Below are 14,913 nucleotides of genomic sequence, written 5' to 3'. Positions count from 1 at the left end.
TAATAGATCATATAGAGATCTTTAAAAAGTTTTTCGTCTTGTCTCAGATGTAGCTTCAATCCTTATGTTGAGACTTACTTCACACATTTGTTTTGTGTCCTGGGGTTGTTCTCACAGAAATCTCTTTTACACTTGTTGTATTGTGTGTTGTTTCTAATTTATTTTGTTAATGTTCAAAGTTGTATGGAGTTGATCATGAAACCTTTATGTGTAATGTACACACGCTGATGCTGGCTGTAGTGCTGCACATCTCCTGATAAGGACATAGATCATTGTATCTACCTGCTGTCTACAAGTATCTATTGTTGCTTTCAACTCGATATATTTTGTCTGAGACGTTCACCCAAAACACACCTCCATTCTCCTGCTAGATCACTCATCTTTAAGAGTCTTCGTCAAGACTATTCTAAAAATAGCTTGGAGCCTGGCCATTACCCAGTGTTGTATTGAGGGCCAGGTAAACTCTCTACCTTCTGTTCAAATTGTTCTCCCCCTCCTTAGTAAATCTTCTGAGTACACTGTTGGGGGGGGGGGGGGGGACTAGCTGTTTGTTCAACTTGACGGATGGTTGGAAGAATTTCTTAATTTTTGTTTGACCCGGGCCTCCACCTGAGCTCACAGACTGGATAGAACTATGTTTTAAGTTGGCAACATCCATTGGAAATATGTGTTCAGCATTGTCTCACCAACAATGATTCAGCATTTTAACAGTGTACATGCTAATATAAAATATGCAATAAAATTGATAATAAAGTGGCCCCTAGGTGGAGGTACGTTAAGTCGAACGTCCAAGGCTCAAACCTGGTGCGAGTTTCTTACAGATGTAATGTGAAATCTAATGATATACATTGACAAAAATTGTTTGCACAACATACCATTTAAGTTCAGTGAATACTTTTAACCAGGGCATTATTGGTAGTAGCAGATTTTTTCTCAAAACGTTTTAAAATCTCTCTCTCTATATATATATATAATTTTCTTCATGGCTCAACAGTCTGGACACCAGGAAGTAATGAAAAGATAACTCTTTTATTTCTTCAAGTCGGACTAAAGTTACCCCACGTAACTTAAGCGGTGAAAAAAAAGAGAGGGCAAGTAATCTACTCTGTATTCACCCGTCACTAAATAGCAGGGTCGGATTTCGCGGGGCCAAGTTTGGGAAGGGATACGGATAATAAGTGAAAATTAAGAGTTTGTATTAGAAAATAAATTCGTCTTTGCATTTTATTCATTCTTTACTATGTACAGAATTACCTTACGAGTCTTGCGTGTAGCAAAGTCATACAGTCAGGGCCGGTCGCAGTGGTCCCCGCACTTTCATAGACCCCGCGCTAATGCTAGGTGTATATTATTAAATTAAACCATTATAACTTATATTACAGGGTTCCCGCGGCCTCCCGATTTTCCACGGGCTCATGGAAATCTCCTGAAAAATAGTCATATTGGGGTGTCATTCAATTACTTGAGGTCAACAATTCACGAAGATAGATTGAACAATTTGGCAATGCTTGCTATTGTTTTTGAGCGTGATCTTTGTAGGAAACAGAAATTTTTGTTGATATACTGTATGACTTAGCTAGCTACACGCAAGGCTCGTAAAGTTAATTTGATAGTGATATTGTACTTAGTGAAGAAATCCTTAATTAACCAATACCTCCCGACTAATTATTTTATGGCCAATGTGATGACAAAGAATTAAAAATACTAAAAAAGTTTTTCTTATGTAGGGTAAGTTAAAAAAAACTATATCAAAATGACACTCATACGACATTATTGAACTTAGAAGATCGATCTCATCTGTACAAAAAGCATTGGGCAGAAGTTACAAATGGCTGGAGAGTACCGTCTCACGGACAGTAAACTGTATGGGTAGTTTGTGCTGGAGTTCAGGCATCACTGGTTAAGGTTCAAGAGATGCAATTGAAAGGGAAATAATGAATATATTTAATCTAATGCTTTGGCGTTTATCAAATGAATTTAATTAAAACATGAACAAATGCAACTGCTATTTAAAAAATAATTATGCATATTATAAAGTATATATGCACACATTAAAAAAATTTCAAACGCAAGATGTAACAGGCCGTTCATGTTATTCAACAGCTGCAATAGTTCAATGTCGTCTGCGACTTGCCGGCACCCTTAGGTCTGTCTTTATTCCAGACATAACACTGCTCGTGTTCATATTGTCCCGTCATTATGCCATTCACGCACATGCTCACAACACTGCTAATATACGTTTTTAGTAACATTTGAGAAAACACGGAACAAGAAATACAAAGCTGAAAAAAAAAAGGGATGCAACGACCATGAATAAGAGAGAGAGAGAGAGTTAGAAAGGTAGAATGGCCAAAAGAAACAGCAAGAGAGAGAGAGAGAGAGAGAGCAAAAGCAATTGAAAGAGAGCGAAGAGAAAGAGAGACTGAGAAGCGTGTGTGTTTTTACATATAAACATTAAAAAAACAAAACAAAGAGGATCTGTAGGGTTTGTGTTACAACTTTTGTTGTTGCGTTTGATGTGCGCATATTATCGTGGACTCGCAGGGCCGCCCACGAATTTGTGTTTAACATTAAATACCTTTTTTATGTCAATAGGTATCGCGAATCACACTTGTGAAGTGGTTCACTTAAAAAAAAAATCTGGAACCTCTGATCAAGATTAAAGGCTTTACGCCCCCCCCCCCCGCAACATATGTTCTGTTTTCACTGTCTGGCTACTTCTCTCTCACTTTTATTTTTAAACCACACACATTTTTGTTTGAACAGCTCTTTATTTTTATTTTTTTTACATCATTGCTCTCCCCTTTTTAACAACCTACTCCTCTTCAGTTTCGATCCCTGTCACTTCGTGGTTCGATGTTTGTTACCTTTGGCTTTCATTGGCTTTAACTAGATCTCTACCCAGACTTTCTTTCGTTTTTGTGACCTTTTCTCACTTACTGGATCACGATTTCAACATTACTTTCCCAGGCTTTTTGCAACATCTTCTTACCTGCTCCAATACTGGTCTTATCTTGTATTCCATGTCTCTATCTAAAGCTTTTTTTTTTTTTGGTCATATTACTAATCTTTGACATTTAATATAGTTTATGCCATTTTCTTAAAGCTAATAATTAGGTGATGTATGTGAATAGGCCAGGTAACAGTTTACGTTGAACTCCTACCATCAGCTAATTGGAGGAATAAGGCCAACTCCCATACCTTTTGATTTCATTAAAAAAAATATTTAAAGGCTAAGGAGTTTTAGCGAAGATATATATATGTGGTAGTGTGTGGGATATAAACTCTTTCTTTCCAGCCGATCATCTGTTGGTGTCAAGTAAGCTATTTGGTGTAATTGTCTTGTGATTTGTATAGCCTCTATCGGGTTTGATTCTAACTACCCGTAATTTTGTGCAGAATTGTTTTCTCTATCAGGCACACTTAAAATTATAGCATAATAATGTCAGTTTAATTTAAAATGAGAACTGAAAAATGTAAAAGATATACAAGGAAAAAGGTACTTCCAGCCCAATTTATAATTATAGTTTTAAACCAAAGAAACGAAATGCATAGCCCATTGTTGCCAAAACCAATAATGGAGAGGAAACTCCAGAACTCATTTGTGTAAAACACGGTTAGGTCTATGTACTGCAGAAGCGGAAGCCAGAAGGAGGTACTTGTTGATGGACGCAACTGTCCATGTCCAAAATCTAATTTAAAAGTGAAAATAATTGGTTATGTTTCTTATAAAATGAGAAATAATGTAGTAAAATAAGCTTTACTGATTTCCAAGTAAAGTCAAATCCGGTTAATCAGACTAGCCGCTAATTCGAACTGAATCCTTAAATACCAGAACAGTCTTGTTTTAAGTGCTTACACGACATGTTCGTGTAAGCGGATCATCTGGTTATAAGAATCAAAATGGTTGTGTTCCGATTAATACAATCTATTGCATATCAAAACCACTCCGATAAAAATATGATAGCTGCGCTACTGGGTATGCAATTATTATAAGAGAGAGTATCAAATCAATGAAATCCAATAGATGATACTAAATACATATTGAAGAAAATATTTATTTATTCTCTGGTATTAGGTATAAAAATAAGAATCAATAATTGATATATATGCGTCAGTGTCAATATATATTTAAAGAGACAATCATCGTGATCAGTAGAAAGCTTCCACAACCAAATCAATTTCACACGTTATCAATAGTAGGCAATCCATAATGTCAAAGGGAGTACTCGAGCAATGTATTGTAATTATTCCCTGCGAATTTCACGTTTATCTTTGCCTTAGCACCTGAAGGATAACCTTGACTAAAGTCTACATTGCCTTCAAAGACTCCGGGCTCCGACTGTTGAAGGGGGTTCCATTCTTCTCCCACCTTGACCTGTACGTCTCTAGCTCTGGGAATCAGCACTTTGAACCTGACGCTTGGGTCACGGATACCGCGAGGTAGTGAAAGAGGCTCGTACAAATAGCAGCCGTCTTTCCAAGGAGGGTACTGCTTAGGGAAAGGATTATTTCCAAAACTGCCCGGGCAGTAAATGAGGTAATTGTAAACCCCCAACATGTTCGGTCCTGCTTCGTCCCTCGGGAGGGCGTAGATCTGGAATTTGTAAAATCCAGGCACTGGCGGTCTGATGAGAAACAGATAGTTTGGCCCCAGCGCCCGTATCAAACAGTATTCGTTGCATTCTTGTTTGCGCTCATAAGAAATCATTTTGATGGTGATCCTAGTGCCAGGCTGAATGCCCAATATGATCTCCACCTCCTCCTGGCTATCCTGCATGTAAATGATAGGGTCACTATGAGAGACCAAGCTTAGGCCGTAAGCGTCGAACTTAGCCTGGGGTCCGAGATAACCCTCTGTCATCTTGGGTATCTGTACAGCGCCGGACGCCATCTCGAGAGCGGCCTGTGAACACAAGCATAGTTCATAGTCAGCTAATGAAAACATAATATAACAAAGATTTTTTAAAAAATTCATTTTCTACTTAATGAAGATGATTATGGTCTATCATGTCTCATTCTATTTGTTTCTCGTAATGCTTCAATATTGCAGGGAGTATTCCCGCTGAACTCGGGTGACGTAGGTGTGAAAAAATCTATGACGTCTATCGGATGAATTTCATTAATAAAAGACATAAGCCAAATTTAATTTTAAGATGCTTTTTTGAAAAATTCAGAAAAAAAAATAACGGTCAAACTAAAGTTTTCAGTGTGTGGACATATAGGTTGTGATTTTTACCCCAAAGATATACATAAACTGTCGAATTTATATGAAAATGGTTACAGACATTTTTTTTTTTTGTTGAAATTCAAGAACTTTCACCAAGTTTTTCCTTCCATCCACGAGGTGCATGCTAGCTAATAGTAGGAATTGTTTAAAAAAACAACAACACAATGATAAAAAATAAAATAACAAAACAAAACAAAAAAAAAATGATTTTTAATTCTAACAATCACACATGAATACTCCTGTTTGGAGTTGATTACTACTAATTAATTCTACCGAGAATGCATTTAAAGAATCGTCCTTTAAGACTAGAAGAAAACGTCTACGGCTATTGTTATTTTAACGGCAACACTAAAGTCACAGTAGGCAGATTGGAAGACCATATAACTATGATAAATCCCATCAAGTACTATTTCTTTCCCTTGCTTGAGATATCAAACAAAGTAATTTATTACCAATAGTTAATTAACTAATTGGTTAATTTTATTTTTTTTATTGGTTCCTGTGTTGTCAGGTAAAAGAAATAATTGTGCACAATTGATCCAAGATTGGGTGTCGGAGAAATAACGTGTACACACTTTTGGCCAAACAGACACACACACACACAGACACAGAGTGAGTTGCTATATAAGCTTTGTAAAAAATAAACGGGAGGGTAAGGGGCTTGCAGGGTCAGGAAGATGAAAGTTACATTTATAAAAGACATAATTCCTGTTTGCAGGGCTAATACTTGCATTTTATAATCAGCATATGAAAATGTAAGTGCGTATTTATTTTACGGGTAAAAGGAGATGACGAAGTCTAAGACGACATCCGTTTGCAAACTGTATAGAGAATGCGCTTATTGGTATAGTCAGCTTAGGGCAGAAACACAATCGGTTGTAAGAAGTAGATTTTAGAAACCATTCCTCGTAGCTGATGCTGTTTGGAATGGTTTCACTAGTGATTCACAGATACGTTGAGACAACTGGTTCAACGACAGCTAGATCCCCGACAATTTGTGGTACACTATAAAATAGTTGACAAACAACTCATTCCTACGAAAAGAATGACTCATTGACAATTAGTTCAAAGGATAGGAACATTATTATACGTCTACTTTGCTGTTTGCGCGTTTCATTGGTTTGAATTAAAAGATCTAATTATCAACTGTCGACATGTGATTTTAATAACATTGAAAGTGCTAATTGTTATGTTTGTGTGTTTGTGTGTTTCTATAGTGACGGTTGGAAGAATGTTAGCGATTGGTACTGAATGATGCAAGATAGGCGGCATTGTCGTCAGCGAGACTGAACAGAATTGTTATTGCATTGAGTTAGAGTTTGATAAAAAAAAATACCACTTTATACCATTTTATATTCTAACTAAATTCTACTAAATTTATTGCATTTCATCCCAAGTTTATTTTGTCTCTAGTTTAATCAAAGTTCTATTTAGTTCTGTTCACAAAAGAAGGTATTCAAGTTGTTACAAGTTATCTCTCACTGTGTTATCTAAACCTTTTGAAAGACCATCAATTAGTCCTATTAGTTGTGTTTCACATGATCTATATTTCCTAAAGCCATGTTGGTACATAAAAGTACATAAAAATTAAACACCTAACCCAAAAAGTAAGCAGACAGCTGCAGAGTGAATACATGAACAATGTAATATCTAAAGATAACTAAAACCTATGGTCATACATTAAGTCTAAGAAAATGGAAACAACAGGAATAGCGCCATTAACAGAATAAAAAACTTTACACATAATGATATTGAAACTAAAGCTAACATCCCAAATAAATACTTTTCATCAACATTCTCAGCCCCAGGAGACAAAGACATATTACTTAATTTAAACCAAGTAGACAACATAGGAGATATAGAAGTACAAGAAAAGAAAATCCAAAAACTATTAGCCAACATCAAACTGAATAAAGAATCTGGACCTGATGGTATTCCAGCTAGTTTACTCAAAGAACTAAGCAATGAGCTAGCACCAGTGTTCAAAATACTTTTTCAGGCATCTCTTAACCATGGCAGAGTACCAAGGGACTGGAAAGAAGCTAATGTCACTCACCTATTAAAAAAAGGAGAAAAATCTGACCCAGGAAACTACAGACCAGTATCACTTACCAGCATCACATGTAAAATCCTAGAACACATAATATGTAGTAACATCATAAACCACTTAGACAAACTTACTCCATACCAATCTTCTTATCTTATCTTATATGATACAGACGTTACTTCAAAAAAGATGACTACGTCCAACGCGTCATGCATTTAGTCATGCATATTAACAAATGTCTTAAATTCTGCCAAGTCACTGGTTTTCCTGGCTAGCTCAGGTAATCCATTCCATGCTCTAATAGCACTAGGGAAGAAGGAATTTTTGTACAAATTTGTCCTAGCATATGGGATGAGAAATGTACCGTTATCTTTGTGTCTTTCTGAGTATTTTATTAAATTTTGTTTTTGTATTTGAAGATTATGGTTCAGTGTTTTATGTATAATTGCTACTTTACTTTTTCAGTCTTCTGTCCTGAAGGCTCTCTAAATTTAGTGATTTTACCAAAGGTGTTACTCTAGTCAAATGTGAATATTCGTTTGTTATGAATCTTACTACTGCTCTATTTTGTGTCTGTTCCAGTTTTTTAATGTTTTCTTGAGTTGAGGGATTGAATAGCGCTATGCCTGTTGTTTCCATTTTCTTAGACTTAATGTATGACCATAGGTTTTTTGTTGTTATTTTTAGATATACATTGTTCATGTATTCACTCTCCAGCTGTCTGCTTACTTTTTGGGTTAGGTGTTTAATCTTTATATACTTTTTTCTTGCCTTAGTTTCTTTAAATTTTCTATATAAGTTTTCCTTCTGTCTACAAAGCTTCTTTAATCTATTATTAAACCAGCATTTATTTATTTTGTTTGATATGCATTTAGTTGGTATATGATTTTCTATAATGTTTTTAAGATAGTTTTTAATGAAATTCCAGACGTCATCGACTGGTTGGTTAATGTCTTTTTCTGATAAGAATGTTTGTTGAAAGTTTAATGCAGCTTGGTGTAGTTGTGTTAGGCTGCATTTATTCCAGTGTAAAATTTCTCTTTTGGGTTTTGTATTGTCTACTGCTTTTATCTGACTGTGTATTTTAATGATCTCATGGTCTGATAGACCCGGGATAATATCATAATCTACTACTAATCCACGTCTGTTGGTTAAGAATTAAGTCTATGTAGCACTGACAGCCTGGCCACATCTGTAATGAATCAAAAAAAGTTTGTATCTGCGTGTGTATGTGACTAGCCGTCAGAATGTAATAAGAACTTATAATGCAAACTTTAAAGTACCGGTACTTTTAACATAAAAGAAATAGCACGTGGTGTTTGCACTTTTAATGAAAGACTCTCGCAGATTCAATGAAGCCAAAAGGCATGTACAGTCTAGCGGCTTGACGTGTAGTCTGATTGAAATAACTAACGTGACGTGTTCCAAACTGGGTCGACGTTCAGAGCGCCGAGTATGTTCACTGTAACTTAGGATCTATTTTAGGCAAACTTGACCTTATATGGAGCTCCTATGAATGGAGGACTTCGGAAAGAAGACCTTTCAACCTCAGGTTACACGTCATCTCAGCACGTCAAGAGTTTGCAAAGTAAATTTAAGATTATTTATCCCCCCCTTTTTTTTTCCCCTCCTTATTCTAAACAGGTCGCCCGCGAATGTGTGTATATTCGTAGTTAATGTAGTTCCGTCACTCAAAGTTGTTTTCTGTTGGTTTTTGTAGGCATACACATACAATATTATGTTAATGCTTTTTTTTTAACATGCTTACATGTCATGAATAGGCGTAGCCACGGCAGCACTATAAATAAAATATACACGTTTAAAGCCTCGTTTGGATATATATTTCTCGGCTACTAATGCTTGTTTATATTCTAAAAATCACTTCAATGGTTATTCTTGCGTAGGAGGGCGGGCGGGTTTAATATTAAAAGAAAACTTATAATGTCCTACAAGAGCAGAGAAGTGTAAATATCGGTATTAAAAGAAAATATTTTTTTTTTTTAAATTTTAGTTTTAAAACTTCCTGTAGAAACTTTCTATAGAAATCTTTACTACTTTCGGTTAACTATCACTATGACATCAATGTAGAAGCAGTGGCGTAGCATTCATGGCGCGAAAGGGCTCAATGAACCCGGGCCCACGAACATCAGGGCCCATTGCCTGTGGAAGTCAGAAATTTATTGTCAAATAGGTTTTGTAGACCTAATGTGGATTTCTCAAAAGGAACAAATAAAGGTTGGGGTTTTAGCAGCTTTGTTTACAACATTATAACCGGGGTTTAATATTATCTTGCTTTTAGTTGTGTTTGTGTCCTAAAAACTAAACGTGTGTTACTGTCAGACATGTTCAAGGAAACGTATGGAAAGAAGGATTCAAAGATTGGTCCCATTTAGAAAGAGATGTTCAATGAATCATTAACAAGTTTGCCAAACATACAGACGGAGAACGATGGGTGACATAAACCAGTAACAACTTCAACAGTGGCGTAGCTAGGGTGGGGGGATGGGGGGGGGGGAATTAGAAAATTCCCACGGGCCTCCTACTTGAGGGAGACCCCAAAGGGTGTTCGAATTTTTTTTTTTTTTTTTTTTTACATTAAATATTAAATATTACGCCATTATCTCATGTCATGAGCATGATGTCGAATGTCAAAATGCAGGGGCCTCTAAAGAGGCTTATAGAATCTTAAGATTGGCGGTTTTTTAATCCAATAGGAAGAGCAATGGATTATAGGGCACTTAAAAATGTGCCCTTTAAGGTGGTCATCAAGAAATAATGCCCTAACAACAATGAGATTCGATTATTTTGATATACTAAAGCATACATTAATTTGTGTCCCCCAAAGGAAAAATAATGTTTGAAAGTTGCAGCACTTAGTGGAAAATTAACAACATTGGATACTTTTGTTCTGCTATTCTCAAGTAAGTGCTATCAACGTTGTGTCAACGATGTTCCAACGTGAACAGCAGGATTGAGATAAAGCTGGGAGTCAACTAGAGAATATCTATAATGAAGTAAATCATTTGAGAAATGACTTTGAGAGAGTAAAATAAGGCTGCTGAAAAAACCTGATCGTGGGGTGATGATGCAGATTTTTGCTCTACACGGTTGCGGAAACTTAAAAGACAATTTGCTTGATGACTATCGTTCAGAGAAAATTCAAGAGGCAGAGAAAACTTTCAAAATCAACGTATGTTACCAACTATCCATGTCATTATTTCTTGACAGATTTCCTAGATATGACAAAAATTGTCAACATGTTTCAGTCATTAATGCCCAGTTTCATGTCTACATGCTTCAGTCTCAACTTACCCATATGATACTGCAAAGTATATTGTTCAGAGATGCAATCCTTCATAAGCCTCCCATAAAGACATTTCAAGTCTGTGTACAATTCAAGGTCTGGCTGTTGTTATCTTTTTTATCATATACAACTACATCTGATCATCAAGTTTTCGAGACAGTATCACAACATGCATGCTATTTCTTACTTTGCACGAGATTCTCGAAGTTGCGATAAAAAAAATATTTAAAAAGTTCGTTTAGTACTATTAAGAAGTCGTATGAAAATTGAGTTTTAAGACAATGTCTTTGTATGGAGTCCTAAATAAACCATACATATTACAACATATTACATAAAGACAGTCTTTTTTAACTACTCGATTTTTTTTTCATACACTAAATTTGTCTTATTTGGGGTGGGGGCCCAGCAATATATTCCGGGACCACTGCTACGCCACTGTGTAGAAGAACATAATAGCCTACATATTAATATTCAACTGAGAACGATGAAGAAGAAGAAGAAGAAAACTGTAAGTTGTTAACATTATAATGATTGATGCACACATATGTAATTTTTAATTTAACAATGTTTTCACCACATGTTCTTAAGACTACTTACACCCTTACACGTGTTTTCTAGACGGGAGATAGGTGGAATTAGAGGATATTACGCATTGAGAGATCGAGCACATGAGTTTATTGTTTACCATGTGTCAGCAGTGCAATTACATCTTTTATACATAACCAGTAGCTCGACCTGTTTGCACACTACACAGTAGACACGTCTGAGAGTGTGTTTGATAGTTATGAGAAAGTTATGAGCATACAACGTATAGTAGCGGATAGAAAAAGAAGAGGAAAAGAAAAACAAATAGGAAAGGTAGATAATTCTTCAATCAACTTAGGTAAGGGAGAAAATCAGTGATAAAAAGACGTCAGAAGATAGAGAAATCTTAAAATATTATGAATATATGAGATCCAGAAGAGAGAGAGAGAGAGAGAGAGAGAGAGAAATACTAATTTGTGTGTAAAAAAATAGAAAGATTGACAGGGGAAGTAGAAGAAGAAGAAAGAGAGAGAGAGAGAGAGAAACGAGGTAATACTTCGAGTCAACAAATAAAAAACGACACTGAAGTTAGGAGTTAGGACAAAATAAAATTTACTCCGGAGTATTAAATACTGGACCCAACAGCTACTCCGGAGTAATAAATACTGGACCCAACAGAAATGTCAAGAAAAATAAATACCTAGACTAAAAGTAGTCAGCCTTAAGTGATATAAGTCCTAAAGTTTCACCTTACAATGTTCTGCCTTTGGAAGTGTTTATTTAGAACAAAGTACTGTTGATAAGATCTAGTCTTACGACTCACTGTTGATAAACACAACAGAGTGAGTAACCTAGATCTATACTCTGGGGTGGGGGGGGGGATAACTTCTTAGTGTTTACTAATCGTTCTTTCAGTCAATGCATAATTAACTAATTAATGTACATCTAATCTACATAGAGATATAATTGTAAATACCTTTTACTTTTGGAAATAATAAAAGTCTAGAAACAAGTCTCTACGAAATGAACACAGCCGAGAAATATTGAATCATAACAAACAAAGCGTTGCGTCGATACATCGGATGGTTTGATTGCCTTGTTCTAGTTTCCAGGTAAGATTTGGCTGACGTTGTGTTTCAGCTCGGACCCTCAGATATATGTCAGACAGGCATGGGGAGCTTGGAAGGTGGGGTGAGGGATAAGGGAGGGGGGGGAGAAGATTAAAAGACGATTTATAGAAGTGGCTCTCTGATTGAGCGACTTAAAGAAAGTTTGCTTTTTATTTTCTTTTTCTTCTTCTCCGTTTCAGGTTGTTCTGAAGAGCCTCGTTTGCCGGTTAGGACTGAAGTAACAAGTTTGAAAATAGTTGTTTAATGAGGCGTGCACCTTTGGGCCAAGTCAAGTTAACATCGGCCCTACATCTGGTCTAAGGGGGCTGGGGAATGGGCGGGAGGTCTCCGTTTACTGTCGATTCAACTTTTGTTCTTCATTATCAGCATTTTATTTTTAGCTTGTTAGAAAGACGGAAAAAAAACGGAAGGATTTATCTACTGTATTATACTATACAATTGTACTTGTCAAACAAGACTAAATGCTATTAGTAATTATCCCTATTGGCTAATCTGTTCAAACCTGGTCATTAATGAAATCTAAAGGCTTGTTAACTGCATAAAAAAGTGTGAGGACAGTTCTAATTCTATCGAAGCGCAGGACTGCTCCGCCTCCCGGGATACAACCACCTAAGCAGGATCTCCATACATCAAAGTGATGTAATTTCAAAAATGCATAAATGAAAAGATATTTAATTTACAAATCTTTCTTGACAAATGTTGCAGCTTTTAGATTTGTTGGTATCACTAAAATGACTAAATGCAATTTTAATAAGGCTTGGAGAGAGTGAACCTCAAGAGGGGGTCATGCACTTGGTGAAATCCGGCACCGTTTGGGAGGAGAATCAATGTATCTTTCTTATAGAATATGAAGCATGTAGTGCTTTATCCCCTTTTCGAATATTTCTGCCATTTTTTTAGTCTACACTCAGCACTTTCTTTCCTAGTAGGGTTTGAGGGGAGGAGGTGTCAAAGGTATTTAAGGAGATAAAGATATTTATTGCGTTAGAGACTATTACACAAGAAATGTCAATATTTTTTGATGGGGTAGGTATGCCTCTTTCTTTAGGGACACCTACCGCCGAAGTGACTTTGGGGTACTTGGCAAGACTCGCATATCGAGATGACGCTAATGTTATGTAATACCAGACATTAGTGGCGCTGCAATGGTAAATTTACATTGTAATAAGTTAAAGAAAATGAACCAAAGTTATAGTTTTCAATCGCAAATATCTAGATGAGATTATCTCCCACTTTTTATTTACACAACATCAATAGATAGGGTTATTCAAACTATGGGGCTAATAAAGTTAGACATTCGCGATAGCAGAGCTTGTACGCTTGAAATGAGCTTAATCGTCGTTAGATCGTCCTAGCAAGACAGTCGCCTTCTTTGGTTCATGCAAAAGACTTGAAGGCCTACGTCAGTGGGAAGAAATTGAATCATTCTGTCTGACTTTCAAAAGATGGATACACTCTTATATTCGTATTTCCGAAGAATATCTTCTTTAAAAAAAAGTTTTTATCAATCTTGTTGCAAACCCTCTCACGAATATACCATAAATTCTACTACCTGATTGTTACTCAAATATAGATTTATAACTACAATGTCAATAGAACAGAATTTATGTCTTTGGGAAAAAAAGAAGAACGCTTTTCTTCCTCTCCACTTTTTGGTCAGCATTTCGCGCCCCTTAAGGATTGGCGCCCTACTGCTGTATCCATTCTCTCCCTCTCTTTCTTCCTTTCTCTTATCACTCTTCAACAGTGTCTAAACTCTTCTCAACGATTGACAGAAAGCTGTTGTTCAATTGTCTTTACCTCATTAACTTCAATGATTTATTTAACAATGTGTAATATTACATAACCCTTTTCATCATGTGCAGACGAAGGATGTCATTTTATTCAACAGTTTAGCGACGTTGAAAGCACGAGAGACTTAAGATTCTTCAGTGTATAACAAAATCGTGAGACTGACAGGGCAGATTGACCTTGTTATTTCAACATCGACTTGGTATTACTCACTTGTGTGTGTGTGTGGGGGGGGGGTGGGCTTCAGTCATCAGTTCTTCAACTCAAAGTGTAACACTATACTTTACAGGGGTAACTGAAGTGCGTGAGATGGGGCTGGGCTCTTAAACGACCTTCCCTCCTGTACAGTTATATGACACAAGACATTGAATGTCAACAAAATGGAGCTATATTCATTTGTAGATATGAAAAGAGCTAAAAATAATTGACATGGTGTTTGTGTAACTCTTCAATATCAACACAACCTACAAACATAGTCAGCATAAACACTTTAACATTAGTTTGGGTTAGGGTAGGGGAGATAAGAGAGGACAGAGAACGGGGAGAGGGGTAAAGAAGGTAGAACATGAGCTACAGAGATAGAGAGAGAGACAGAGAGAGAGACACAGAGAGAGACAGAGAGAGACACAGAGAGAGACAGAGAGAGAGAGAGAGTGAGAGAGACAGAGAGAGACAGAGAGAGACAGAGAGAGAGACAGAGAGAGATAGACAAAGAGAGAGAGAGACAGAGAGAGTGAAAAGGAGGAAGGAAGGAGGGAGCAAAAGTGATTGTTATCTAGAAAGAAGAGTTAAATTTAATAATATAAAGAAACAAAGAAGAGAAAAAGACAGAAGACGTTAAAAGAGAAAGAGAAAAAACGTGAGACAGATAGAGAGAAAGAGAAGG

The 14,913-nt window shown here is 36.4% G+C and overlaps 1 protein-coding gene across 3 annotated transcripts; it reads right to left on the bottom strand.

Annotated features, from left to right (window-relative positions):
- Nucleotides 1-4,044: 4,044 nt before the first annotated feature.
- LOC106068554 (uncharacterized) lies at nt 4,045-12,357 on the bottom strand. 3 transcript variants are annotated; one of them, XM_013227964.2, is made up of 2 exons: nt 12,083-12,357; nt 4,045-4,906 (listed from the first exon to the last, which is right to left on the bottom strand). In XM_013227964.2, the coding sequence occupies exon 2, from the start codon at nt 4,892-4,894 to the stop codon at nt 4,217-4,219; it is 678 nt and encodes a 225-aa protein (XP_013083418.1). In that variant the 5' UTR covers nt 4,895-4,906; nt 12,083-12,357; the 3' UTR covers nt 4,045-4,216. The 3 variants fall into 3 exon arrangements, with proteins under 3 accessions (XP_013083418.1, XP_013083419.1, XP_055889727.1); XM_013227965.2 differs by lacking the exon at nt 12,083-12,357 and adding an exon at nt 10,590-10,771; XM_056033752.1 differs by lacking the exon at nt 12,083-12,357 and adding an exon at nt 7,343-7,483.
- Nucleotides 12,358-14,913: the final 2,556 nt, after the last annotated feature.

Source organism: Biomphalaria glabrata, chromosome 1 (assembly GCF_947242115.1).
Source record: "Biomphalaria glabrata chromosome 1, xgBioGlab47.1, whole genome shotgun sequence".
Classification (NCBI taxonomy): domain Eukaryota; kingdom Metazoa; phylum Mollusca; class Gastropoda; family Planorbidae; genus Biomphalaria; species Biomphalaria glabrata.
This window is presented reverse-complemented; position numbering and strand designations above follow the sequence as displayed.